This window comes from Lagopus muta, chromosome 29 (genome assembly GCF_023343835.1).
Source record: "Lagopus muta isolate bLagMut1 chromosome 29, bLagMut1 primary, whole genome shotgun sequence".
NCBI lineage: Eukaryota > Metazoa > Chordata > Aves > Galliformes > Phasianidae > Lagopus > Lagopus muta.
In genome coordinates, this window is record NC_064461.1 from 265,993 (window position 1) to 292,348 (window position 26,356).

A 26,356-nucleotide genomic window follows, 5' to 3' on the forward strand; every position below is an offset into this window, starting at 1 on the left:
GGGTGAAGCAAAGGCCGTGTTGGTCTTTGCATATGAGCCCTGCAAGAAGCTTGACCTTTAATGCTGTGCTTGCAAGGAAATGAGGCCCCACACACTGGGGCAAAGCAGCAAAGCAAGCTGCACGGGAATGAGAAGCTATCTCCTGCTGACACTGTTGGCCATTTCCATGCCCACACCGTCATCTTCTCCCTGTGCTTTTGACTTCCTTCCTCAGAAATGCTTTGGTCTCTAATTCTGTCGCTTGAAAGGAGCTTATGCGGCAAAATGGACTTGTCATGAACTGGGAAATGAAAACGGAGAAGTAGCTTTGTAGGGAGGAGAATTAATCCATCAATTTCTATAATTGTATTGTTTTGCATCGAAATGGGCTTGCCCCAATACAGCTACTTACACATGGGTTGCCTCTTGGCCTGGGGCGGTCCAGATAGGTATAAAAGCCAGTCCAGCACCAGGCTCCCTCATCCACTTCTCTTGCCTTCTCCTCCTTGGTGAACAAGGTGAGCTGCAGTGGCTTTCTTCTAACCCTCCTCATTCTCTGTTTCTCCTCTTGCTCTTCTGTTTCCCAACATGCCTTTCCATCTATGCAAGCCTTGGTGTGAGCCTTACTCCTTGAAGGGGCTCCCCCAAGTCTGTTCTGCATGCTTGTGCAGGAAGGATTTGTGCAGACTCTGCTGGGGCTCTTGGGGATCTGGGCTGCTAAGATACTCTCTCACCTCACATTACCAGTCCCTGCTGCCTTTGTGAGCAGGCCAGCACCAGGCTGCTGCTTGCACTGACTTCTTTTGCTGTGCCCTCTCCAGGTCCACCTCCATCCCACAGCCATGTCCTGCTTCGATCTGTGCCGTCCCTGTGGCCCGACCCCGCTGGCCAACAGCTGCAACGAGCCCTGTGTGCGCCAGTGCCAGGACTCCCGGGTGGTGATCCAGCCCTCTCCCGTCGTGGTCACCCTGCCCGGACCCATCCTCAGCTCCTTCCCCCAGAACACCGCTGTGGGCTCCAGCACCTCCGCTGCTGTTGGCAGCATCCTGAGTGAGGAGGGCGTGCCCATCTCCTCCGGTGGCTTTGGCCTCTCTGGCCTGGGCAGCCGCTTCTCTAGCAGGAGGTGCCTGCCTTAAGGATGAAGAGGGCATCGCATGATCACATCCTTCAGGAAACCCAAAACTTGGTGCCGGACTGAGGACAGAGCTGCTCGTCACTGTTTCCCCATGGACTGAGCACCCTTGCACTCTACGGGAAAGCAGAGCCTGCATCCTGCATGCCACCTTGACAGTCTGGAAATGCTGCCTCCACATGTCCTCTTCTTCTCCCACTTTCTCCTCATCATCATGAGTCCATATTGTCTCCTGCTGTCCTGTGCCTTGGGTTTGCCCTGAAGCAAGTGGAGATGACCCTGCTTCTTCTCTCTTTCGTATTTGAAGGGACAACCTCCTGAATCCCACCGTGATGATGAGGTGTCTGAGTCCTAGCTTCCTTCATAGAAGCATGGGCAAGATCACTTCTCTCATGCACTGCTTTGAGTTCTTCTGTTGTCTCAATAAATTTTATGCTGCATTGTAATCTCAGTCTTTTTGTGTTCCTTCCCTGCTGGGATGCCCAATCACTGGTGGGAAGGGGGATATCTTGGAGAGTAAAGGTAATTTTGTAGAATCGCAGAAACGAAAACAATGGGGTTGTAAGGGACCTGAGGGGGCCATCTAGTCCTGCCAAACCCCTGCTAAAGCAGGTTCCCTGAAACTGTCAGCACAGAAAGCATGCAGGTGGGTCCTGGACTATGTTCAGCAAAGGACAGACCAGCAGCTGTCTGGGCAGCTATTTCCAGCACACTGACACTCCCACTATTGTGGGAGTTCTGCTCCCACACCTTCCCTCTATGCCTACTGTTCTATTTCTGAAATATTGAGGAATACAAGACCAGTGCGGAGACACTGCTTGTATGTGTGCAGACCCATCATGCTGCAAGCATGGAGGTTTAGCAAGTCAGTATATGACAATAGCATCATGAGGAAGAAGTAAATAAATACATAAATTATCGTGGCTATGAGCACTGAACATTTTGGATCTTTCGTTGCAGTCCGGAAGATCAGGAGGATCCGAGAGAGAAGTAACGTGTCATGTGTATGGCTGGCTTGTTGCATTGTGCACCACACTACCACAAGTGATGTCATTTGTACCTAGAGGAAGTCCTCCCTTCCATTTCGGTGGCAGATGAAGATGGTGTCCCATTTCCGGGGTCATGGGAGATGTTCTCTTCAGGCACATCAGTGCTCTAGGTCTGCCAGAGGCCTATTGGTGCTCCTCACACTCACACGGGGTCTCCCACCACAACCACTGACTCAGGCCAATTCACCCAGGGCCTGTATCACACCTCCGCCATCAGCCCTCAGCTTTCTCTCCAGCTCAAGGACATCAGTCTGGTTCTGCTGTTCTTGGACAGGTCAGTTGATGCTTGATAATTGTCCCCCTGCACTAGATGCAGCGTTGCCCGGTGCGTTCCCAGCTCCCTCTTGGGTGCACGTGTATTATTCTGGCACTGCTCAGGAGTGTTGGCCCATGTTACTGTCACAGCATCACAACCTGAGCTGTGCCCTGACTCCCTGGCCTGGCATCAGTGCTGCCATAGCAGTGCAAACCTGATTGTCTTTGATGGACCTGTTGGGCATTTTTGCATCTGCCTTGCTCAGGCGTTGTGTAATGAGTTCCACTGGTGGTGTGTCTCCTGGTTTCCATTCTCTTCATCTTCCTAAGTGAGACATTTGGTTGTGTCTCCATGATGAGAGATTTGCGTGTGGCTGGTGGAGTCCCAGCATAATTGTGGAGGCATTTTGTGAGTGCCCTGGGATGTGGCCTGGCAGGAGCCTGAGGTGTGTATGTTGGGTGTTACCTGTTGGGCATTCAATTCCCCTTGGGTGCCTACTGCCTCTGGCCAACGCTGCATAGAGTTTGATGTCCTCCTTTGGCATACGTGTTTGGAACCACCCTGACTCCTGCTGCTGTCCCAGCTGCCCATGATGGCACTCCCATATTACACATGCTTCTGGGCAAGTGTGCTTCCAGTGTAACCTGGAAATGTTGTGTGTTTGTTGGTGTGTGCTGTTGTGTCAGGATGTATGTGCAAAGTAGGATGCCTAACATGGACATGGGGGTGGTGGGGAACCAGGCAATTCTTGCCCAGTCTTTTTGTTTGACTGCGGAAGACAACACAATTCATGGTGATGATCAGCTAATGTCTGATTATGAGAGAGCAATGTCCTTTTTAGTGAAACACGCCTTTTCTTGTGTCGGTGGACATCCCCCAGCTGGAAACAGAAGGGAAAGGAATAGTAGTGAGACTTAGGTCACCTGCGAGCAGTGCTTGGTGTTGTAGATCAGCTGGAAGCAGAAAGCAGAGCATCCATCCTTGGACTGCTTCCAGCTGAGGCAGCCTGAGCACGTAGATGGGTGAAGCAAAGGCCGTGTTGGTCTTTGCATATGAGCCCTGCAAGAAGCTTGACCTTTAATGCTGTGCTTGCAAGGAAATGAGGCCCCACACACTGGGGCAAAGCAGCAAAGCAAGCTGCACGGGAATGAGAAGCTATCTCCTGCTGACACTGTTGGCCATTTCCATGCCCACACCGTCATCTTCTCCCTGTGCTTTTGACTTCCTTCCTCAGAAATGCTTTGGTCTCTAATTCTGTCGCTTGAAAGGAGCTTATGCGGCAAAATGGACTTGTCATGAACTGGGAAATGAAAACGGAGAAGTAGCTTTGTAGGGAGGAGAATTAATCCATCAATTTCTATAATTGTATTGTTTTGCATCGAAATGGGCTTGCCCCAATACAGCTACTTACACATGGGTTGCCTCTGGGCCTGGGGCGGTCCAGATTGGTATAAAAGCCAGTCCAGCACCAGGCTCCCTCATCCACTTCTCTTGCCTTCTCCTCCTTGGTGAACAAGGTGAGCTGCAGTGGCTTTCTTCTAACCCTCCTCATTCTCTGTTTCTCCTCTTGCTCTTCTGTTTCCCAACATGCCTTTCCATCTATGCAAGCCTTGGTGTGAGCCTTACTCCTTGAAGGGGCTCCCCCAAGTCTGTTCTGCATGCTTGTGCAGGAAGGATTTGTGCAGACTCTGCTGGGGCTCTTGGGGATCTGGGCTGCTAAGATACTCTCTCACCTCACATTACCAGTCCCTGCTGCCTTTGTGAGCAGGCCAGCACCAGGCTGCTGCTTGCACTGACTTCTTTTGCTGTGCCCTCTCCAGGTCCACCTCCATCCCACAGCCATGTCCTGCTTCGATCTGTGCCGTCCCTGTGGCCCGACCCCGCTGGCCAACAGCTGCAACGAGCCCTGTGTGCGCCAGTGCCAGGACTCCCGGGTGGTGATCCAGCCCTCTCCCGTCGTGGTCACCCTGCCCGGACCCATCCTCAGCTCCTTCCCCCAGAACACCGCTGTGGGCTCCAGCACCTCCGCTGCTGTTGGCAGCATCCTGAGTGAGGAGGGCGTGCCCATCTCCTCCGGTGGCTTTGGCCTCTCTGGCCTGGGCAGCCGCTTCTCTAGCAGGAGGTGCCTGCCTTAAGGATGAAGAGGGCATCGCATGATCACATCCTTCAGGAAACCCAAAACTTGGTGCCGGACTGAGGACAGAGCTGCTCGTCACTGTTTCCCCATGGACTGAGCACCCTTGCACTCTACGGGAAAGCAGAGCCTGCATCCTGCATGCCACCTTGACAGTCTGGAAATGCTGCCTCCACATGTCCTCTTCTTCTCCCACTTTCTCCTCATCATCATGAGTCCATATTGTCTCCTGCTGTCCTGTGCCTTGGGTTTGCCCTGAAGCAAGTGGAGATGACCCTGCTTCTTCTCTCTTTCGTATTTGAAGGGACAACCTCCTGAATCCCACCGTGATGATGAGGTGTCTGAGTCCTAGCTTCCTTCATAGAAGCATGGGCAAGATCACTTCTCTCATGCACTGCTTTGAGTTCTTCTGTTGTCTCAATAAATTTTATGCTGCATTGTAATCTCAGTCTTTTTGTGTTCCTTCCCTGCTGGGATGCCCAATCACTGGTGGGAAGGGGGATATCTTGGAGAGTAAAGGTAATTTTGTAGAATCGCAGAAACGAAAACAATGGGGTTGTAAGGGACCTGAGGGGGCCATCTAGTCCTGCCAAACCCCTGCTAAAGCAGGTTCCCTGAAACTGTCAGCACAGAAAGCATGCAGGTGGGTCCTGGACTATGTTCAGCAAAGGACAGACCAGCAGCTGTCTGGGCAGCTATTTCCAGCACACTGACACTCCCACTATTGTGGGAGTTCTGCTCCCACACCTTCCCTCTATGCCTACTGTTCTATTTCTGAAATATTGAGGAATACAAGACCAGTGCGGAGACACTGCTTGTATGTGTGCAGACCCATCATGCTGCAAGCATGGAGGTTTAGCAAGTCAGTATATGACAATAGCATCATGAGGAAGAAGTAAATAAATACATAAATTATCGTGGCTATGAGCACTGAACATTTTGGATCTTTCGTTGCAGTCCGGAAGATCAGGAGGATCCGAGAGAGAAGTAACGTGTCATGTGTATGGCTGGCTTGTTGCATTGTGCACCACACTACCACAAGTGATGTCATTTGTACCTAGAGGAAGTCCTCCCTTCCATTTCGGTGGCAGATGAAGATGGTGTCCCATTTCCGGGGTCATGGGAGATGTTCTCTTCAGGCACATCAGTGCTCTAGGTCTGCCAGAGGCCTATTGGTGCTCCTCACACTCACACGGGGTCTCCCACCACAACCACTGACTCAGGCCAATTCACCCAGGGCCTGTATCACACCTCCGCCATCAGCCCTCAGCTTTCTCTCCAGCTCAAGGACATCAGTCTGGTTCTGCTGTTCTTGGACAGGTCAGTTGATGCTTGATAATTGTCCCCCTGCACTAGATGCAGCGTTGCCCGGTGCGTTCCCAGCTCCCTCTTGGGTGCACGTGTATTATTCTGGCACTGCTCAGGAGTGTTGGCCCATGTTACTGTCACAGCATCACAACCTGAGCTGTGCCCTGACTCCCTGGCCTGGCATCAGTGCTGCCATAGCAGTGCAAACCTGATTGTCTTTGATGGACCTGTTGGGCATTTTTGCATCTGCCTTGCTCAGGCGTTGTGTAATGAGTTCCACTGGTGGTGTGTCTCCTGGTTTCCATTCTCTTCATCTTCCTAAGTGAGACATTTGGTTGTGTCTCCATGATGAGAGATTTGCGTGTGGCTGGTGGAGTCCCAGCATAATTGTGGAGGCATTTTGTGAGTGCCCTGGGATGTGGCCTGGCAGGAGCCTGAGGTGTGTATGTTGGGTGTTACCTGTTGGGCATTCAATTCCCCTTGGGTGCCTACTGCCTCTGGCCAACGCTGCATAGAGTTTGATGTCCTCCTTTGGCATACGTGTTTGGAACCACCCTGACTCCTGCTGCTGTCCCAGCTGCCCATGATGGCACTCCCATATTACACATGCTTCTGGGCAAGTGTGCTTCCAGTGTAACCTGGAAATGTTGTGTGTTTGTTGGTGTGTGCTGTTGTGTCAGGATGTATGTGCAAAGTAGGATGCCTAACATGGACATGGGGGTGGTGGGGAACCAGGCAATTCTTGCCCAGTCTTTTTGTTTGACTGCGGAAGACAACACAATTCATGGTGATGATCAGCTAATGTCTGATTATGAGAGAGCAATGTCCTTTTTAGTGAAACACGCCTTTTCTTGTGTCGGTGGACATCCCCCAGCTGGAAACAGAAGGGAAAGGAATAGTAGTGAGACTTAGGTCACCTGCGAGCAGTGCTTGGTGTTGTAGATCAGCTGGAAGCAGAAAGCAGAGCATCCATCCTTGGACTGCTTCCAGCTGAGGCAGCCTGAGCACGTAGATGGGTGAAGCAAAGGCCGTGTTGGTCTTTGCATATGAGCCCTGCAAGAAGCTTGACCTTTAATGCTGTGCTTGCAAGGAAATGAGGCCCCACACACTGGGGCAAAGCAGCAAAGCAAGCTGCACGGGAATGAGAAGCTATCTCCTGCTGACACTGTTGGCCATTTCCATGCCCACACCGTCATCTTCTCCCTGTGCTTTTGACTTCCTTCCTCAGAAATGCTTTGGTCTCTAATTCTGTCGCTTGAAAGGAGCTTATGCGGCAAAATGGACTTGTCATGAACTGGGAAATGAAAACGGAGAAGTAGCTTTGTAGGGAGGAGAATTAATCCATCAATTTCTATAATTGTATTGTTTTGCATCGAAATGGGCTTGCCCCAATACAGCTACTTACACATGGGTTGCCTCTGGGCCTGGGGCGGTCCAGATTGGTATAAAAGCCAGTCCAGCACCAGGCTCCCTCATCCACTTCTCTTGCCTTCTCCTCCTTGGTGAACAAGGTGAGCTGCAGTGGCTTTCTTCTAACCCTCCTCATTCTCTGTTTCTCCTCTTGCTCTTCTGTTTCCCAACATGCCTTTCCATCTATGCAAGCCTTGGTGTGAGCCTTACTCCTTGAAGGGGCTCCCCCAAGTCTGTTCTGCATGCTTGTGCAGGAAGGATTTGTGCAGACTCTGCTGGGGCTCTTGGGGATCTGGGCTGCTAAGATACTCTCTCACCTCACATTACCAGTCCCTGCTGCCTTTGTGAGCAGGCCAGCACCAGGCTGCTGCTTGCACTGACTTCTTTTGCTGTGCCCTCTCCAGGTCCACCTCCATCCCACAGCCATGTCCTGCTTCGATCTGTGCCGTCCCTGTGGCCCGACCCCGCTGGCCAACAGCTGCAACGAGCCCTGTGTGCGCCAGTGCCAGGACTCCCGGGTGGTGATCCAGCCCTCTCCCGTCGTGGTCACCCTGCCCGGACCCATCCTCAGCTCCTTCCCCCAGAACACCGCTGTGGGCTCCAGCACCTCCGCTGCTGTTGGCAGCATCCTGAGTGAGGAGGGCGTGCCCATCTCCTCCGGTGGCTTTGGCCTCTCTGGCCTGGGCAGCCGCTTCTCTAGCAGGAGGTGCCTGCCTTAAGGATGAAGAGGGCATCGCATGATCACATCCTTCAGGAAACCCAAAACTTGGTGCCGGACTGAGGACAGAGCTGCTCGTCACTGTTTCCCCATGGACTGAGCACCCTTGCACTCTACGGGAAAGCAGAGCCTGCATCCTGCATGCCACCTTGACAGTCTGGAAATGCTGCCTCCACATGTCCTCTTCTTCTCCCACTTTCTCCTCATCATCATGAGTCCATATTGTCTCCTGCTGTCCTGTGCCTTGGGTTTGCCCTGAAGCAAGTGGAGATGACCCTGCTTCTTCTCTCTTTCGTATTTGAAGGGACAACCTCCTGAATCCCACCGTGATGATGAGGTGTCTGAGTCCTAGCTTCCTTCATAGAAGCATGGGCAAGATCACTTCTCTCATGCACTGCTTTGAGTTCTTCTGTTGTCTCAATAAATTTTATGCTGCATTGTAATCTCAGTCTTTTTGTGTTCCTGCCTTGCTGGGATGCCCAATCACTGGAGGGAAATGGGATATCTTGGAGTGTGAAGATCATTTTGTGGAATCGCAGAAACGAAAACAATGGGGTTGTAAGGGACCTGAGGGGGCCGTCTAGTCCTGCCAAACCCCCTGCTAAAGCAGGTTCCCTGAAACTGTCAGCACAGAAAGCATGCAGGTGGGTCCTGGACTATGTTCAGCAAAGGACAGACCGGCAGCTGTCTGGGCAGCTATTTCCAGCACACTGACACTCCCACTATTGTGGGAGTTCTGCTCCCACACCTTCCCTCTATGCCTACTGTTCTATTTCTGAAATATTGAGGAATACAAGACCAGTGCAGAGACACTGCTTGTATGTTTGCAGATCCATCATGCTGCAAGCATGGAGGTTTAGCAAGTCAGTATATGACAATAGCATCATGAGGAAGAAGTAAATAAATACATAAATTATCGTGGCTATGAGCACTGAACATTTTGGATCTTTTGTTGCAATCCGGAAGATCAGGAGGATCCGAGAGAGAAGTAACGTGTCGTGTGTATGGCTGGCTTGTTGCATTGTGCCCCACACTACCACAGGTGATGTCATTTGTACCTAGAGGAAGTCCTCCCTTCCATTTCTGTGGCAGATGAAGATGGTGTCCCATTTCCGGGGTCATGGGAGATGTTCTCTTCAGGCACATCAGTGCTCTAGGTCTGCCAGAGGCCTATTGGTGCTCCTCACACTCACACGGGGTCTCCCACCACATCCACTGACTCAGGCCAATTCACCCAGGGCCTATATCACACCTCCGCCATCAGCCCTCAGCTTTCTCTCCAGCTCAAGGACACTAGTCTGGTTCTGCTGTTCTTGGACAGGTCAGTTGATGCTTGATAATTGTCCCCTGCACTAGATGCAGCGTTGCCCGGTGCGTTCCCAGCTCCCTCTTGGGTGCACGTGTATTATTCTGGCACTGCTCAGGAGTGTTGGCCCATGTTACTGTCACAGCATCGCAACCTGAGCTGTGCCCTGGCTCCCTGGCCTGGCATCAGTGCTGCCATAGCAGTGCAAACCTGATTGTCTTTGATGGACCTGTTGGGCATTTTTGCATCTGCCTTGCTCAGGCGTTGTGTAATGAGTTCCACTGGTGGTGTGTCTCCTGGTTTCCATTCTCTTCATCTTCCTAAGTGAGACATTTGGTTGTGTCTCCATGATGAGAGATTTGCGTGTGGCTGGTGGAGTCCCAGCATAACTGTGGAGGCATTTTGTGAGTGCCCTGGGATGTGGCCTGGCAGGAGCCTGAGGTGTGTATGTTGGGTGTTACCTGTTGGACATTCAATTCCCCTTGGGTGCCTACTGCCTCTGGCCAACGCTGCATAGAGTTTGATGTCCTCCTTTGGCATATGTGTTTGGAACCACCCTGACTCCTGCTGCTGTCCCAGCTGCCCATGATGGCACTCCCATATTACACATGCTTCTGGGCAAGTGTGCTTCCAGTGTAACCTGGAAATGTTGTGTGTTTGTTGGTGTGTGCTGTTGTGTCAGGATGTATGTGCAAAGTAGGATGCCTAACATGGACATGGGGGTGGTGGGGAACCAGGCAATTCTTGCCCAGTCTTTTTGTTTGACTGCGGAAGACATCACAATTAATGGCGATGATCAGCTAATGTCTGATTATGAGAGAGCACTGTCCTTTTTAGTGAAACACGCCTTTTCTTGTGTCGGTGGACATCCCTCAGCTGGAAACAGAAGGGAAAGGAATAGTAGTGAGACTTAGGTCACCTGCGAGCAGTGCTTGGTGTTGTAGATCAGCTGGAAGCAGAAAGCAGAGCATCCATCCTTGGACTGCTTCCAGCTGAGGCAGCCTGAGCACGTAGATGGGTGAAGCAAAGGCCGTGTTGGTCTTTGCATATGAGCCCTGCAAGAAGCTTGACCTTTAATGCTGTGCTTGCAAGGAAATGAGGCCCCACACACTGGGGCAAAGCATCAAAGCAAGCTGCACGGGAATGAGAAGCTATCTCCTGCTGACACTGTTGGCCATTTCCATGCCCACACCGTCATCTTCTCCCTGTGCTTTTGACTTCCTTCCTCAGAAATGCTTAGGCCTCTAATTCTGTCGCTTGAAAGGAGCTTATGCGGCAAAATGGACTTGTCATGAACTGGGAAATGAGAACGGAGAAGTAGCTTTGTAGGGAGGAGAATTAATCCATCAATTTTGATAATTGTATTGTTTTGCATCGAAATGGGCTTGCCCCAATACAGCTACTTACACATGGGTTGCCTCTGGGCCTGGGGCGGTCCAGATTGGTATAAAAGCCAGTCCAGCACCAGGCTCCCTCATCCACTTCTCTTGCCTTCTCCTCCTTGGTGAACAAGGTGAGCTGCAGTGGCTTTCTTCTAACCCTCCTCATTCTCTGTTTCTCCTCTTGCTCTTCTGTTTCCCAACATGCCTTTCCATCTATGCAAGCCTTGGTGTGAGCCTTACTCCTTGAAGGGGCTCCCCCAAGTCTGTTCTGCATGCTTGTGCAGGAAGGATTTGTGCAGACTCTGCTGGGGCTCTTGGGGATCTGGGCTGCTAAGATACTCTCTCACCTCACATTACCAGTCCCTGCTGCCTTTGTGAGCAGGCCAGCACCAGGCTGCTGCTTGCACTGACTTCTTTTGCTGTGCCCTCTCCAGGTCCACCTCCATCCCACAGCCATGTCCTGCTTCGATCTGTGCCGTCCCTGTGGCCCGACCCCGCTGGCCAACAGCTGCAACGAGCCCTGTGTGCGCCAGTGCCAGGACTCCCGGGTGGTGATCCAGCCCTCTCCCGTCGTGGTCACCCTGCCCGGACCCATCCTCAGCTCCTTCCCCCAGAACACCGCTGTGGGCTCCAGCACCTCCGCTGCTGTTGGCAGCATCCTGAGTGAGGAGGGCGTGCCCATCTCCTCCGGTGGCTTTGGCCTCTCTGGCCTGGGCAGCCGCTTCTCTAGCAGGAGGTGCCTGCCTTAAGGATGAAGAGGGCATCGCATGATCACATCCTTCAGGAAACCCAAAACTTGGTGCCGGACTGAGGACAGAGCTGCTCGTCACTGTTTCCCCATGGACTGAGCACCCTTGCACTCTATGGGAAAGCAGAGCCTGCATCCTGCATGCCACCTTGACAGTCTGGAAATGCTGCCTCCACATGTCCTCTTCTTCTCCCACTTTCTCCTCAGCATCATGAGTCCATATTGTCTCCTGCTGTCCTGTGCCTTGGATTTGCCCTGAAGCAAGTGGAGATGACCCTGCTTCTTCTCTCTTTCGTATTTGAAGGGACAACCTCCTGAATCCCACCGTGATGATGAGGTGTCTGAGTCCTAGCTTCCTTCATAGAAGCATGGGCAAGATCACTTCTCTCATGCACTGCTTTGAGTTCTTCTGTTGTCTCAATAAATTTTATGCTGCATTGTAATCTCAGTCTTTTTGTGTTCCTGCCTTGCTGGGATGCCCAATCACTGGAGGGAAATGGGATATCTTGGAGTGTGAAGATCATTTTGTGGAATCGCAGAAACGAAAACAATGGGGTTGTAAGGGACCTGAGGGGGCCGTCTAGTCCTGCCAAACCCCCTGCTAAAGCAGGTTCCCTGAAACTGTCAGCACAGAAAGCATGCAGGTGGGTCCTGGACTATGTTCAGCAAAGCACAGACCGGCAGCTGTCTGGGCAGCTATTTCCAGCACACTGACACTCCCACTATTGTGGGAGTTCTGCTCCCACACCTTCCCTCTATGCCTACTGTTCTATTTCTGAAATATTGAGGAATACAAGACCAGTGCAGAGACACTGCTTGTATGTGTGCTGATCCATCATGCTGCAAGCATGGAGGTTTAGCAAGTCAGTATATGACAATAGCATCATGAGGAAGAAGTAAATAAATACATAAATTATCGTGGCTATGAGCACTGAACATTTTGGATCTTTTGTTGCAATCCGGAAGATCAGGAGGATCCGAGAGAGAAGTAACGTGTCGTGTGTATGGCTGGCTTCTTGCATTGTGCCCCACACTACCACAGGTGATGTCATTTGTACCTAGAGGAAGTCCTCCCTTCCATTTCGGTGGCAGATGAAGATGGTGTCCCATTTCCGGGGTCATGGGAGATGTTCTCTTCAGGCACATCAGTGCTCTAGGTCTGCCAGAGGCCTATCGGTGCTCCTCACACTCACCTGGGGTCTCCCACCATACCCACTGACTCAGGCCAATTCACCCAGGGCCTGTATCACACCTCTGCCATCAGCCCTCAGCTTTCTCTCCAGCTCAAGGACATCAGTCTGGTTCTGCTGTTCTCAGACAGGTCAGTTGATGCTTGATAATTGTCCCCTTGCACTAGATGCAGCGTTGCCCGGTGCGTTCCCAGCTCCCTCTTGGGTGCACGTGTATTATTCTGGCACTGCTCAGGAGTGTTGGCCCATGTTACTGTCACAGCATCGCAACTTGAGCTGTGCCCTGGCTCCCTGGCCTGGCATCAGTGCTGCCATAGCAGTGCAAACCTGATTGTTGAGCTGGTCTTTGATGGACCTGTTGGGCATTTTTGCATCTGCCTTGCTCAGGCGTTGTGTAATGAGTTCCACTGGTGGTGTGTCTCCTGGTTTCCATTCTCTTCATCTTCCTAAGTGAGATATTTGGTTGTGTCTCCATGATGAGAGATTTGCGTGTGGCTGGTGGAGTCCCAGCATAATTGCAGAGGCATTTTGTGAGTGCCCTGGGATGTGGCCTGGCAGGAGCCTGAGGTGTGTATGTTGGGTGTCACCTGTTGGGCAGTCAATTCCCCTTGGGTGCCTACTGCCTCTGGCCAACGCTGCATAGAGTTTGATGTCCTCCTTTGGCATATGTGTTTGGAACCACCCTGACTCCTGCTGCTGTCCCAGCTGCCCATGATGGCACTCCCATATTACACATGCTTCTGGGCAAGTGTGCTTCCAGTGTAACCTGGAAATGTTGTGTGTTTGTTGGTGTGTGCTGTTGTGTCAGGATGTATGTGCAAAGTAGGATGCCTAACATGGACATGGGGGTGGTGGGGAACCAGGCAATTCTTGCCCAGTCTTTTTGTTTGACTGCGGAAGACAACACAATTTATGGTGATGATCAGCTAATGTCTGATTATGAGAGAGCAATGTCCTTTTTAGTGAAACACGCCTTTTCTTGTGTCGGTGGACATCCCCCAGCTGGAAACAGAAGGGAAAGAAATAGTAGTGAGACTTAGGTCACCTGCGAGCAGTGCTTGGTGTTGTAGATCAGCTGGAAGCAGAAAGCAGAGCATCCATCCTTGGACTGCTTCCAGCTGAGGCAGCCTGAGCACGTAGATGGGTGAAGCAAAGGCCGTGTTGGTCTTTGCATATGAGCCCTGCAAGAAGCTTGACCTTTAATGCTGTGCTTGCAAGGAAATGGGGCCCCACTCACTGGGGCAAAGCAGCAAAGCAAACTGCACGGGAATGAGAAGCTATCTCCCGCTGACACTGTTGGCCATTTCCATGCCCACACCGTCATCTTCTCCCTGTGCTTTTGACTTCCTTCCTCAGAAATGCTTTGGCCTCTAATTCTGTCGCTTGAAAGGATCTTATGCGGCAAAATGGACTTGTCATGAACTGGGAAATGAGAATGGAGAAGTAGCTTTGTAGGGAGGAGAATTAATCCATCAATTTCTATAATTGTATTGTTTTGCATCCAAATAGGCTTGTCCCAATACAGCTACTTACACATGGGTTGCCTCTGGGCCTGGGGCGGTCCAGATTGGTATAAAAGCCAGTCCAGCACCAGGCTCCCTCATCCACTTCTCTTGCCTTCTCCTCCTTGGTGAACAAGGTGAGCTGCAGTGGCTTTCTTCTAACCCTCCTCATTCTCTGTTTCTCCTCTTGCTCTTCTGTTTCCCAACATGCCTTTCCATCTATGAAAGCCTTGGTGTGAGCCTTACTCCTTGAAGGGGCTCCCCCAAGTCTGTTCTGCATGCTTGTGCAGGAAGGATTTGTGCAGACTCTGCTGGGGCTCTTGGGGATCTGGGCTGCTAAGATACTCTCTCACCTCGCATTACCAGTCCCTGCTGCCTTTGTGAGCAGGCCACCACCAGGCTGCTGCTTGCACTAACTTCTTTTGCTGTGCCCTCTCCAGGTCCACCTCCATCCCACAGCCATGTCCTGCTTCGATCTGTGCCGTCCCTGTGGCCCGACCCCGCTGGCCAACAGCTGCAACGAGCCCTGTGTGCGCCAGTGCCAGGACTCCCGGGTGGTGATCCAGCCCTCTCCCGTCGTGGTCACCCTGCCCGGACCCATCCTCAGCTCCTTCCCCCAGAACACCGCTGTGGGCTCCAGCACCTCCGCTGCTGTTGGCAGCATCCTGAGTGAGGAGGGCGTGCCCATCTCCTCCGGTGGCTTTGGCCTCTCTGGCCTGGGCAGCCGCTTCTCTAGCAGGAGGTGCCTGCCTTAAGGATGAAGAGGGCATCGCATGATCACATCCTTCAGGAAACCCAAAACTTGGTGCCGGACTGAGGACAGAGCTGCTCGTCACTGTTTCCCCATGGACTGAGCACCCTTGCACTCTACGGGAAAGCAGAGCCTGCATCCCGCATGCCACCTTGACAGTCTGGAAATGCTGCCTCCACATGTCCTCTTCTTCTCCCACTTTCTCCTCATCATCATGAGTCCATATTGTCTCCTGCTGTCCTGTGCCTTGGGTTTGCCCTGAAGCAAGTGGAGATGACCCTGCTTCTTCTCGCTTTCGTATTTGAAGGGACAACATCCTGAATCCCACCGTGGTGATGAGGTGTCTGAGTCCTAGCTTCCTTCATAGAAGCATGGGCAAGATCACTTCTCTCATGCACTGCTTTGAGTTCTTCTGTTGTCTCAATAAATTTTATGCTGCATTGTAATCTCAGTCTTTTTGTGTTCCTGCCTTGCTGGGATGCCCAATCACTGGAGGGAAATGGGATATCTTGGAGTGTGAAGATCATTTTGTGGAATCGCAGAAACGAAAACAATGGGGTTGTAAGGGACCTGAGGGGGCCGTCTAGTCCTGCCAAACCCCCTGCTAAAGCAGGTTCCCTGAAACTGTCAGCACAGAAAGCATGCAGGTGGGTCCTGGACTATGTTCAGCAAAGCACAGACCGGCAGCTGTCTGGGCAGCTATTTCCAGCACACTGACACTCCCACTATTGTGGGAGTTCTGCTCCCACACCTTCCCTCTATGCCTACTGTTCTATTTCTGAAATATTGAGGAATACAAGACCAGTGCAGAGACACTGCTTGTATGTGTGCAGATCCATCATGCTGCAAGCATGGAGGTTTAGCAAGTCAGTATATGACAATAGCATCATGAGGAAGAAGTAAATAAATACATAAATTATCGTGGCTATGAGCACTGAACATTTTGGATCTTTTGTTGCAATCCGGAAGATCAGGAGGATCCGAGAGAGAAGTAACGTGTCGTGTGTATGGCTGGCTTGTTGCATTGTGCCCCACACTACCACAAGTGATGTCATTTGTACCTAGAGGAAGTCCTCCCTTCCATTTCTGTGGCAGATGAAGATGGTGTCCCATTTCCGGGGTCATGGGAGATGTTCTCTTCAGGCACATCAGTGCTCTAGGTCTGCCAGAGGCCTATTGGTGCTCCTCACACTCACACGGGGTCTCCCACCACATCCACTGACTCAGGCCAATTCACCCAGGGCCTATATCACACCTCCGCCATCAGCCCTCAGCTTTCTCTCCAGCTCAAGGACATCAGTCTGGTTCTGCTGTTCTCGGACAGGTCAGTTGATGCTTGATAATTGTCCCCTTGCACTAGATGCAGCGTTGCCCGGTGCGTTCCCAGCTCCCTCTTGGGTGCACGTGTATTATTCTGGCACTGCTCAGGAGTGTTGGCCCATGTTACTGTCACAGCATCGCAACCTGAGCTGTGCCCTGGCTCCCTGGCCTGGCGTCAGTGCTGCCATAGCAGTGCAAACCTGATTGTTGAGCTGGTCTTTGATGGACCTGTTGGGCATTTCTGCATCTGCCTTGCTCAGGCGTTGTGTAATGAGTTCCACTGGTGGTGTGTCTCCTGGTTTCCATTCTCTTCATCTTCCTAAGTGAGACATTTGGTTGTGTCTCCATGATGAGAGATTTGCGTGTGGCTGGTGGAGTCCCAGCATAACTGTGGAGGCATTTTGTGAGTGCCCTGGGATGTGGCCTGGCAGGAGCCTGAGGTGTGTATGTTGGGTGTTACCTGTTGGACATTCAATTCCCCTTGGGTGCCTACTGCCTCTGGCCAACGCTGCATAGAGTTTGATGTCCTCCTTTGGCATACGTGTTTGGAACCACCCTGACTCCTGCTGCTGTCCCAGCTGCCCATGATGGCACTCCCATATTACACATGCTTCTGGGCAAGTGTGCTTCCAGTGTAACCTGGAAATGTTGTGTGTTTGTTGGTGTGTGCTGTTGTGTCAGGATGTATGTGCAAAGTAGGATGCCTAACATGGACATGGGGGTGGTGGGGAACCAGGCAATTCTTGCCCAGTCTTTTTGTTTGACTGCGGAAGACAACACAATTTATGGTGATGATCAGCTAATGTCTGATTATGAGAGAGCAATGTCCTTTTTAGTGAAACACGCCTTTTCTTGTGTCGGTGGACATCCCCCAGCTGGAAACAGAAGGGAAAGGAATAGTAGTGAGACTTAGGTCACCTGCGAGCAGTGCTTGGTGTTGTAGATCAGCTGGAAGCAGAAAGCAGAGCATCCATCCTTGGACTGCTTCCAGCTGAGGCAGCCTGAGCACGTAGATGGGTGAAGCAAAGGCCGTGTTGGTCTTTGCATATGAGCCCTGCAAGAAGCTTGACCTTTAATGCTGTGCTTGCAAGGAAATGGGGCCCCACACACTGGGGCAAAGCAGCAAAGCAAACTGCACGGGAATGAGAAGCTATCTCCCGCTGACACTGTTGGCCATTTCCATGCCCACACCGTCATCTTCTCCCTGTGCTTTTGACTTCCTTCCTCAGAAATGCTTTGGCCTCTAATTCTGTCGCTTGAAAGGATCTTATGCGGCAAAATGGACTAGTCATGAACTGGGAAATGAGAATGGAGAAGTAGCTTTGTAGGGAGGAGAATTAATCCATCAATTTCTATAATTGTATTGTTTTGCATCCAAATAGGCTTGTCCCAATACAGCTACTTACACATGGGTTGCCTCTGGGCCTGGGGCGGTCCAGATTGGTATAAAAGCCAGTCCAGCACCAGGCTCCCTCATCCACTTCTCTTGCCTTCTCCTCCTTGGTGAACAAGGTGAGCTGCAGTGGCTTTCTTCTAACCCTCCTCATTCTCTGTTTCTCCTCTTGCTCTTCTGTTTCCCAACATGCCTTTCCATCTATGAAAGCCTTGGTGTGAGCCTTACTCCTTGAAGGGGCTCCCCCAAGTCTGTTCTGCATGCTTGTGCAGGAAGGATTTGTGCAGACTCTGCTGGGGCTCTTGGGGATCTGGGCTGCTAAGATACTCTCTCACCTCGCATTACCAGTCCCTGCTGCCTTTGTGAGCAGGCCACCACCAGGCTGCTGCTTGCACTAACTTCTTTGGCTGTGCCCTCTCCAGGTCCACCTCCATCCCACAGCCATGTCCTGCTTCGATCTGTGCCGTCCCTGTGGCCCGACCCCGCTGGCCAACAGCTGCAACGAGCCCTGTGTGCGCCAGTGCCAGGACTCCCGGGTGGTGATCCAGCCCTCTCCCGTCGTGGTCACCCTGCCCGGACCCATCCTCAGCTCCTTCCCCCAGAACACCGCTGTGGGCTCCAGCACCTCCGCTGCTGTTGGCAGCATCCTGAGTGAGGAGGGCGTGCCCATCTCCTCCGGTGGCTTTGGCCTCTCTGGCCTGGGCAGCCGCTTCTCTAGCAGGAGGTGCCTGCCTTAAGGATGAAGAGGGCATCGCATGATCACATCCTTCAGGAAACCCAAAACTTGGTGCCGGACTGAGGACAGAGCTGCTCGTCACTGTTTCCCCATGGACTGAGCACTCTTGCACTCTACGGGAATGCAGAGTTTGCATCCTGCATGCCACCTTGACAGTCTGGAAATGCTGCCTCCACATGTCCTCTTCTTCTCCCACTTTCTCCTCATCATCATGAGTCCATATTGTCTCCTGCTGTCCTGTGCCTTGGGTTTGCCCTGAAGCAAGTGGAGATGACCCTGCTTCTTCTCGCTTTCGTATTCGAAGGGACAACCTCCTGAATCCCACCGTGATGATGAGGTGTCTGAGTCCTAGCTTCCTTCATAGAAGCATGGGCAAGATCACTTCTCTCATGCACTGCTTTGAGTTCTTCTGTTGTCTCAATAAATTTTATGCTGCATTGTAATCTCAGTCTTTTTGTGTTCCTGCCTTGCTGGGATGCCCAATCACTGGAGGGAAATGGGATATCTTGGAGTGTGAAGATCATTTTGTGGAATCGCAGAAACGAAAACAATGGGGTTGTAAGGGACCTGAGGGGGCCGTCTAGTCCTGCCAAACCCCCTGCTAAAGCAGGTTCCCTGAAACTGTCAGCACAGAAAGCATGCAGGTGGGTCCTGGACTATGTTCAGCAAAGCACAGACCGGCAGCTGTCTGGGCAGCTATTTCCAGCACACTGACACTCCCACTATTGTGGGAGTTCTGCTCCCACACCTTCCCTCTATGCCTACTGTTCTATTTCTGAAATATTGAGGAATACAAGACCAGTGCAGAGACACTGCTTGTATGTGTGCAGATCCATCATGCTGCAAGCATGGAGGTTTAGCAAGTCAGTATATGACAATAGCATCATGAGGAAGAAGTAAATAAATACATAAATTATCGTGGCTATGAGCACTGAACATTTTGGATCTTTTGTTGCAATCCGGAAGATCAGGAGGATCCGAGAGAGAAGTAACGTGTCGTGTGTATGGCTGGCTTGTTGCATTGTGCCCCACACTACCACAAGTGATGTCATTTGTACCTAGAGGAAGTCCTCCCTTCCATTTCTGTGGCAGATGAAGATGGTGTCCCATTTCCGGGGTCATGGGAGATGTTCTCTTCAGGCACATCAGTGCTCTAGGTCTGCCAGAGGCCTATTGGTGCTCCTCACACTCACACGGGGTCTCCCACCACATCCACTGACTCAGGCCAATTCACCCAGGGCCTATATCACACCTCCGCCATCAGCCCTCAGCTTTCTCTCCAGCTCAAGGACATCAGTCTGGTTCTGCTGTTCTCGGACAGGTCAGTTGATGCTTGATAATTGTCCCCTTGCACTAGATGCAGCGTTGCCCGGTGCGTTCCCAGCTCCCTCTTGGGTGCACGTGTATTATTCTGGCACTGCTCAGGAGTGTTGGCCCATGTTACTGTCACAGCATCGCAACCTGAGCTGTGCCCTGGCTCCCTGGCCTGGCATCAGTGCTGCCATAGCAGTGCAAACCTGATTGTTGAGCTGGTCTTTGGTGGACCTGTTGGGCATTTTTGCATCTGCCTTGCTCAGGCGTTGTGTAATGAGTTCCACTGGTGGTGTGTCTCCTGGTTTCCATTCTCTTCATCTTCCTAAGTGAGATATTTGGTTGTGTCTCCATGATGAGAGATTTGCGTGTGGCTGGTGGAGTCCCAGCATAATTGCGGAGGCATTTTGTGAGTGCCCTGGGATGTGGCCTGGCAGGAGCCTGAGGTGTGTATGTTGGGTGTTACCTGTTGGGCAGTCAATTCCCCTTGGGTGCCTACTGCCTCTGGCCAACGCTGCATAGAGTTTGATGTCCTCCTTTGGCATATGTGTTTGGAACCACCCTGACTCCTGCTGCTGTCCCAGCTGCCCATGATGGCACTCCCATATTACACATGCTTCTGGGCAAGTGTGCTTCCAGTGTAACCTGGAAATGTTGTGTGTTTGTTGGTGTGTGCTGTTGTGTCAGGATGTATGTGCAAAGTAGGATGCCTAACATGGACATGGGGGTGGTGGGGAACCAGGCAATTCTTGCCCAGTCTTTTTGTTTGACTGCGGAAGACAACACAATTTATGGTGATGATCAGCTAATGTCTGATTATGAGAGAGCAATGTCCTTTTTAGTGAAACACGCCTTTTCTTGTGTCGGTGGACATCCCCCAGCTGGAAACAGAAGGGAAAGGAATAGTAGTGAGACTTAGGTCACCTGCGAGCAGTGCTTGGTGTTGTAGATCAGCTGGAAGCAGAAAGCAGAGCATCCATCCTTGGACTGCTTCCAGCTGAGGCAGCCTGAGCACGTAGATGGGTGAAGCAAAGGCCGTGTTGGTCTTTGCATATGAGCCTTGACGGAAATTCTACCTTCCACTCCATGTTTTTGGAAATGAGACCTAAAGCGTTTGAGCTAAAAATTAAAGCAAGCTGCACGGGAATGAGAAGCTGTCAACAACTTTTGCCATCATCCTCCCCTTGCCTTCATCTCTTACCTGTGCTTTTGAGTTCCTTCCTCAGAAATGCTTTGGTCTCTAATTCTGTCGCTTGAAAGGAGCTTATGCGGCAAAATGGACTTGTCATGAACTGGGAATTGAAAACGGAGAAGTAGCTTTGTAGGGAGGAGAATTAATCCAACAATTTTGATAATTGTACTGTTTTGCATCGAAATGGGCTTGCCCCAATACAGCTACTTACACATGGGTTGCCTCTGGGCCTGGGGCGGTCCAGATTGGTATAAAAGCCAGTCCAGCACCAGGCTCCCTCATCCACTTCTCTTGCCTTCTCCTCCCTGGTGAACAAGGTGAGCTGCAGTGGGTTTCTTCTAACCCTCCTCCTTCTCTGCTTCTCCTCTTGCTCTTCTGTTTTCCAATGTGCCTTTCCCTCTATGAAAGCCTTGGTGTGAGCCTTACTCCTTGAAGGGGCTCCCCCAAGTCTGTTCTGCATGCTTGTGCAGGAAGGATTTGTGCAGACTCTGCTGGGGCTCTTGGGGATCTGGGCTGCTAAGATACTCTCTCACCTCGCATTACCAGTCCCTGCTGCCTTTGTGAGCAGGCCACCACCAGGCTGCTGCTTGCACTGACTTCTTTTGCTGTGCCCTCTCCAGGTCCACCTCCATCCCACAGCCATGTCCTGCTTCGATCTGTGCCGTCCCTGTGGCCCGACCCCGCTGGCCAACAGCTGCAACGAGCCCTGTGTGCGCCAGTGCCAGGACTCCCGGGTGGTGATCCAGCCCTCTCCCGTCGTGGTCACCCTGCCCGGACCCATCCTCAGCTCCTTCCCCCAGAACACCGCTGTGGGCTCCAGCACCTCCGCTGCTGTTGGCAGCATCCTGAGTGAGGAGGGCGTGCCCATCTCCTCCGGTGGCTTTGGCCTCTCTGGCCTGGGCAGCCGCTTCTCTAGCAGGAGGTGCCTGCCTTAAGGATGAAGAGGGCATCGCATGATCACATCCTTCAGGAAACCCAAAACTTGGTGCCGGACTGAGGACAGAGCTGCTCGTCACTGTTTCCCCATGGACTGAGCACCCTTGCACTCTACGGGAAAGCAGAGCCTGCATCCTGCATGCCACCTTGACAGTCTGGAAATGCTGCCTCCACATGTCCTCTTCTTCTCCCACTTTCTCCTCATCATCATGAGTCCATATTGTCTCCTGCTGTCCTGTGCCTTGGGTTTGCCCTGAAGCAAGTGGAGATGACCCTGCTTCTTCTCTCTTTCGTATTTGAAGGGACAACCTCCTGAATCCCACCGTGATGATGAGGTGTCTGAGTCCTAGCTTCCTTCATAGAAGCATGGGCAAGATCACTTCTCTCATGCACTGCTTTGAGTTCTTCTGTTGTCTCAATAAATTTTATGCTGCATTGTAATCTCAGTCTTTTTGTGTTCCTGCCTTGCTGGGATGCCCAATCACTGGTGGGAAATGGGATATCTTGGAGAGTAAAGGTAATTTTGTAGAATCGCAGAAACGAAAACAATGGGGTTGTAAGGGACCTGAGGGGGCCATCTAGTCCTGCCAAACCCCTGCTAAAGCAGGTTCCCTGAAACTGTCAGCACAGAAAGCATGCAGGTGGGTCCTGGACTATGTTCAGCAAAGGACAGACCAGCAGCTGTCTGGGCAGCTATTTCCAGCACACTGACACTCCCACTGCTGTGGGAGTTCTGCTCCCACACCTTCCCTCTATGCCTACTGTTCTATTTCTGAAATATTGAGGAATACAAGACCAGTGCAGAGACACTGCTTGTATGTGTGCAGATCCATCATGCTGCAAGCATGGAGGTTTAGCAAGTCAGTATATGACAATAGCATCATGAGGAAGAAGTAAATAAATACATAAATTATCGTGGCTATGAGCACTGAACATTTTGGATCTTTTGTTGCAATCCGGAAGATCAGGAGGAACCGAGAGAGAAGTAACGTGTCGTGTGTATGGCTGGCTTGTTGCATTGTGCCCCACACTACCACAAGTGATGTCATTTGTACCTAGAGGAAGTCCTCCCTTCCATTTCTGTGGCAGATGAAGATGGTGTCCCATTTCCGGGGTCATGGGAGATGTTCTCTTCAGGCACATCAGTGCTCTAGGTCTGCCAGAGGCCTATTGGTGCTCCTCACACTCACCTGGGGTCTCCCACCACACCCACTGACTCAGGCCAATTCACCCAGGGCCTGTATCACACCTCCGCCATCAGCCCTCAGCCTTGTCTCCAGCTCAAGGACACTAGTCTGGTTCTGCTGTTCTCAGACAGGTCAGTTGATGCTTGATAATTGTTCCCTTGCACTAGATGCAGCGTTGCCCGGTGCGTTCCCAGCTCCCTCTTGGGTGCACGTGTATTATTCTGGCACTGCTCAGGAGTGTTGGCCCATGTTACTGTCACAGCATCGCAACCTGAGCTGTGCCCTGACTCCCTGGCCTGGCGTCAGTGCTGCCATAGCAGTGCAAACCTGATTGTTGAGCTGGTCTTTGGTGGACCTGTTGGGCATTTCTGCATCTGCCTTGCTCAGGCATTGTGTAATGAGTTCCACTGGTGGTGTGTCTCCTGGTTTCCATTCTCTTCATCTTCCTAAGTGAGACATTTGGTTGTGTCTCCATGATGAGAGATTTGCGTGTGGCTGGTGGAGTCCCAGCATAATTGTGGAGGCATTTTGTGAGTGCCCTGGGATGTGGCCTGGCTGGAGCCTGAGGTTTGTATGTTGGGTGTCACCTGTTGGGCAGTCAATTCCCCTTGGGTGCCTACTGCCTCTGGCCAACGCTGCATAGAGTTTGATGTCCTCCTTTGGCATATGTGTTTGGACCCACCCTGACTCCTGCTGCTGTCCCAGCTGCCCATGATGGCACTCCCATATTACACATGCTTCTGGGCAAGTGTGCTTCCAGTGTAACCTGGAAATGTTGTGTGTTTGTTGGTGTGTGCTGTTGTGTCAGGATGTATGTGCAAAGTAGGATGCCTAACATGGACATGGGGGTGGTGGGGAACCAGGCAATTCTTGCCCAGTCTTTTTGTTTGACTGCGGAAGACATCACAATTAATGGCGATGATCAGCTAATATCTGATTATGAGAGAGCAATGTCCTTTTTAGTGAAACACGCCTTTTCTGGTGTCGGTGGATATCCCTCAGCTGGAAACAGAAGGGAAAGGAATAGTAGTGAGACTTAGGTCTCCTGCGAGCAGTGCTTGGTGTTGTAGATCAGCTGGAAGCAGAAAGCAGAGCATCCATCCTTGGACTGCTTCCAGCTGAGGCAGCCTGAGCACGTAGATGGGTGAAGCAAAGGCCGTGTTGGTCTTTGCATATGAGCCCTGCAAGAAGCTTGACCTTTAATGCTGTGCTTGCAAGGAAATGGGGCCCCACACACTGGGGCAAAGCATCAAAGCAAGCTGCACGGGAATGAGAAGCTATCTCCTGCTGACACTGTTGGCCATTTCCATGCCCACACCTTCATCTTCTCCCTGTGCTTTTGACTTCCTTCCTCAGAAATGCTTAGGCCTCTAATTCTGTCACTTGAAAGGAGCTTATGCGGCAAAATGGACTTGTCATGAACTGGGAAATGAGAACGGAGAAGTAGCTTTGTAGGGAGGAGAATTAATCCATCAATTTTGATAATTGTATTGTTTTGCATCGAAATGGGCTTGCCCCACTACAGCTACTTACACATGGGTTGCCCCTGGGCCAGGGGCGGTCCAGATAGGTATAAAAGCCAGTCCAGCACCAGGCTCCCTCATCCACTTCTCTTGCCTTCTCCTCCTTGGTGAACAAGGTGAGCTGCAGTGGCTTTCTCCTCACCCTACTCCTTCTCTGCTTCTCCTCTTGCTCTTCTGTTTTCCAATGTGCCTTTCCCTCTATGAAAGCCTTGGTGTGAGCCTTACTCTTTGGCAGGGCTCCCCCAAGTCTGTTCTGCATGCTTGTGCAGGAAGGATTTGTGCAGACTCTGCTGGGGCTCTTGGGGATCTGGGCTGCTAAGATACTCTCTCACCTCACATTACCAGTCCCTGCTGCCTTTGTGAGCAGGCCACCACCAGGCTGCTGCTTGCACTAACTTCTTTTGCTGTGCCCTCTCCAGGTCCACCTCCATCCCACAGCCATGTCCTGCTTCGATCTGTGCCGTCCCTGTGGCCCGACCCCGCTGGCCAACAGCTGCAACGAGCCCTGTGTGCGCCAGTGCCAGGACTCCCGGGTGGTGATCCAGCCCTCTCCCGTCGTGGTCACCCTGCCCGGACCCATCCTCAGCTCCTTCCCCCAGAACACCGCTGTGGGCTCCAGCACCTCCGCTGCTGTTGGCAGCATCCTGAGTGAGGAGGGCGTGCCCATCTCCTCCGGTGGCTTTGGCCTCTCTGGCCTGGGCAGCCGCTTCTCTAGCAGGAGGTGCCTGCCTTAAGGATGAAGAGGGCATCGCATGATCACATCCTTCAGGAAACCCAAAACTTGGTGCCGGACTGAGGACAGAACTGCTTGCCATGTTGTGCTGTGCAGCCTCCTGCTCTGCTGCAAAGCACTGAGGGAAGTCAAGGTGTCAGCCTGTGCTGCCTGTGGACATAGCCAGCAGATGATTTCTTTTTTTCCTGCTTTCTTTTCATGTTCAGGTGTCCTTGTTGTCTCCTTTGTTCCTGTGCCATGAGTTCATTCTGAAGGATGTTGAGATGACCCTGTTTGTTCTTTCATTTGCCTTGTGATGGGGTAGACATGCACCCCACCTTCCTGTAGTTTCCCTCCTTATGGCCAATGTGTTTGTCAGCTGTATTTGTAGCAGCCTTATACTTTTCACTGTTTTCATTCCTTCTTTGAGCACAATAAAAATTTATGCTGCACTGTAATCTCAGTCTGCTCGTGTTTCTTCCCTCACATTCATTCCATGTTTGAATACTCAGTTAATATGTTCAGGGTGAGAATTTTTTTACTGGAATGGAGATTTGTGTAGTATCCTCCTAGTGTGAGCCTTCTTGCTCTGCTAAGGTGCTGAATTCCCTCAAAAAACTCTTATAATTACAAGAGAGATGGCTAGCTGGATGGGTATATAGTGTTGGCATAGTATTATACTAGTGTTTATGAGCACCCTGAAGTTACATATCAGGAATGAGCAAAGTTGAATATTTTTCAACTTTCAGATAATAAGACAAGACATTGGATTGCTTGAAGGCATTTCTGGACCTGCCAGAACTCAGCTGATTGAAGCTGTTTTTGAATGTTAACATTCTAAATGTTTTCTTCTTCTCATCTATTCTTCAAGCACACCTGCGAAATCTGAATTAGAGAGGGTCCCAAAGGAGTCAAAAGAACTGGTGGCAGCTGGGACAACAGTGTGAATTGAGATCTGAGTCCTCCCTAGAGGAATAGTTAACCTGAGAGAGACTGTCTAAAACCTAAGAGCAGAGTTGCCCTGCCTGGAAAGACAATGCTTAAGAAAGCCTGAGTGGGTTGGTGTTCAAGGGTGACACTAAGTTTATGGAATTCACTAATCTGACTGATGTATTTGATACTCTAGTAGATAGGATTTGATTAGGAGAGACTCAGACAGATGTGAAGACTGAGGCTATGTG

At 51.4% G+C, this 26,356-nt stretch overlaps 1 protein-coding gene across 10 annotated transcripts in view; it reads left to right on the forward strand.

The window, feature by feature from the left end:
• Nucleotides 1-26,356, forward strand: part of LOC125685776 (feather keratin 4) — an 87,732-nt gene that overhangs the window by 56,529 nt on the left and 4,847 nt on the right. The window contains exon 2 of one of the 10 annotated variants that reach the window (XM_048929174.1): nucleotides 24,883-25,197. The exons of 2 other annotated variants lie outside the window; for them this stretch is intronic. In XM_048929174.1, the coding sequence (XP_048785131.1) occupies nucleotides 24,883-25,197 (315 nt within the window). Of the gene's footprint in view, nucleotides 1-800; nucleotides 1,116-4,236; nucleotides 4,552-7,672; nucleotides 7,988-11,108; nucleotides 11,424-14,554; nucleotides 14,870-18,000; nucleotides 18,316-21,437; nucleotides 21,753-24,882; nucleotides 25,198-26,356 lie in introns of those variants that run through there. 7 more of the 10 variants (XM_048929173.1, XM_048929171.1, XM_048929170.1 and 4 more) reach the window with 7 other exon arrangements.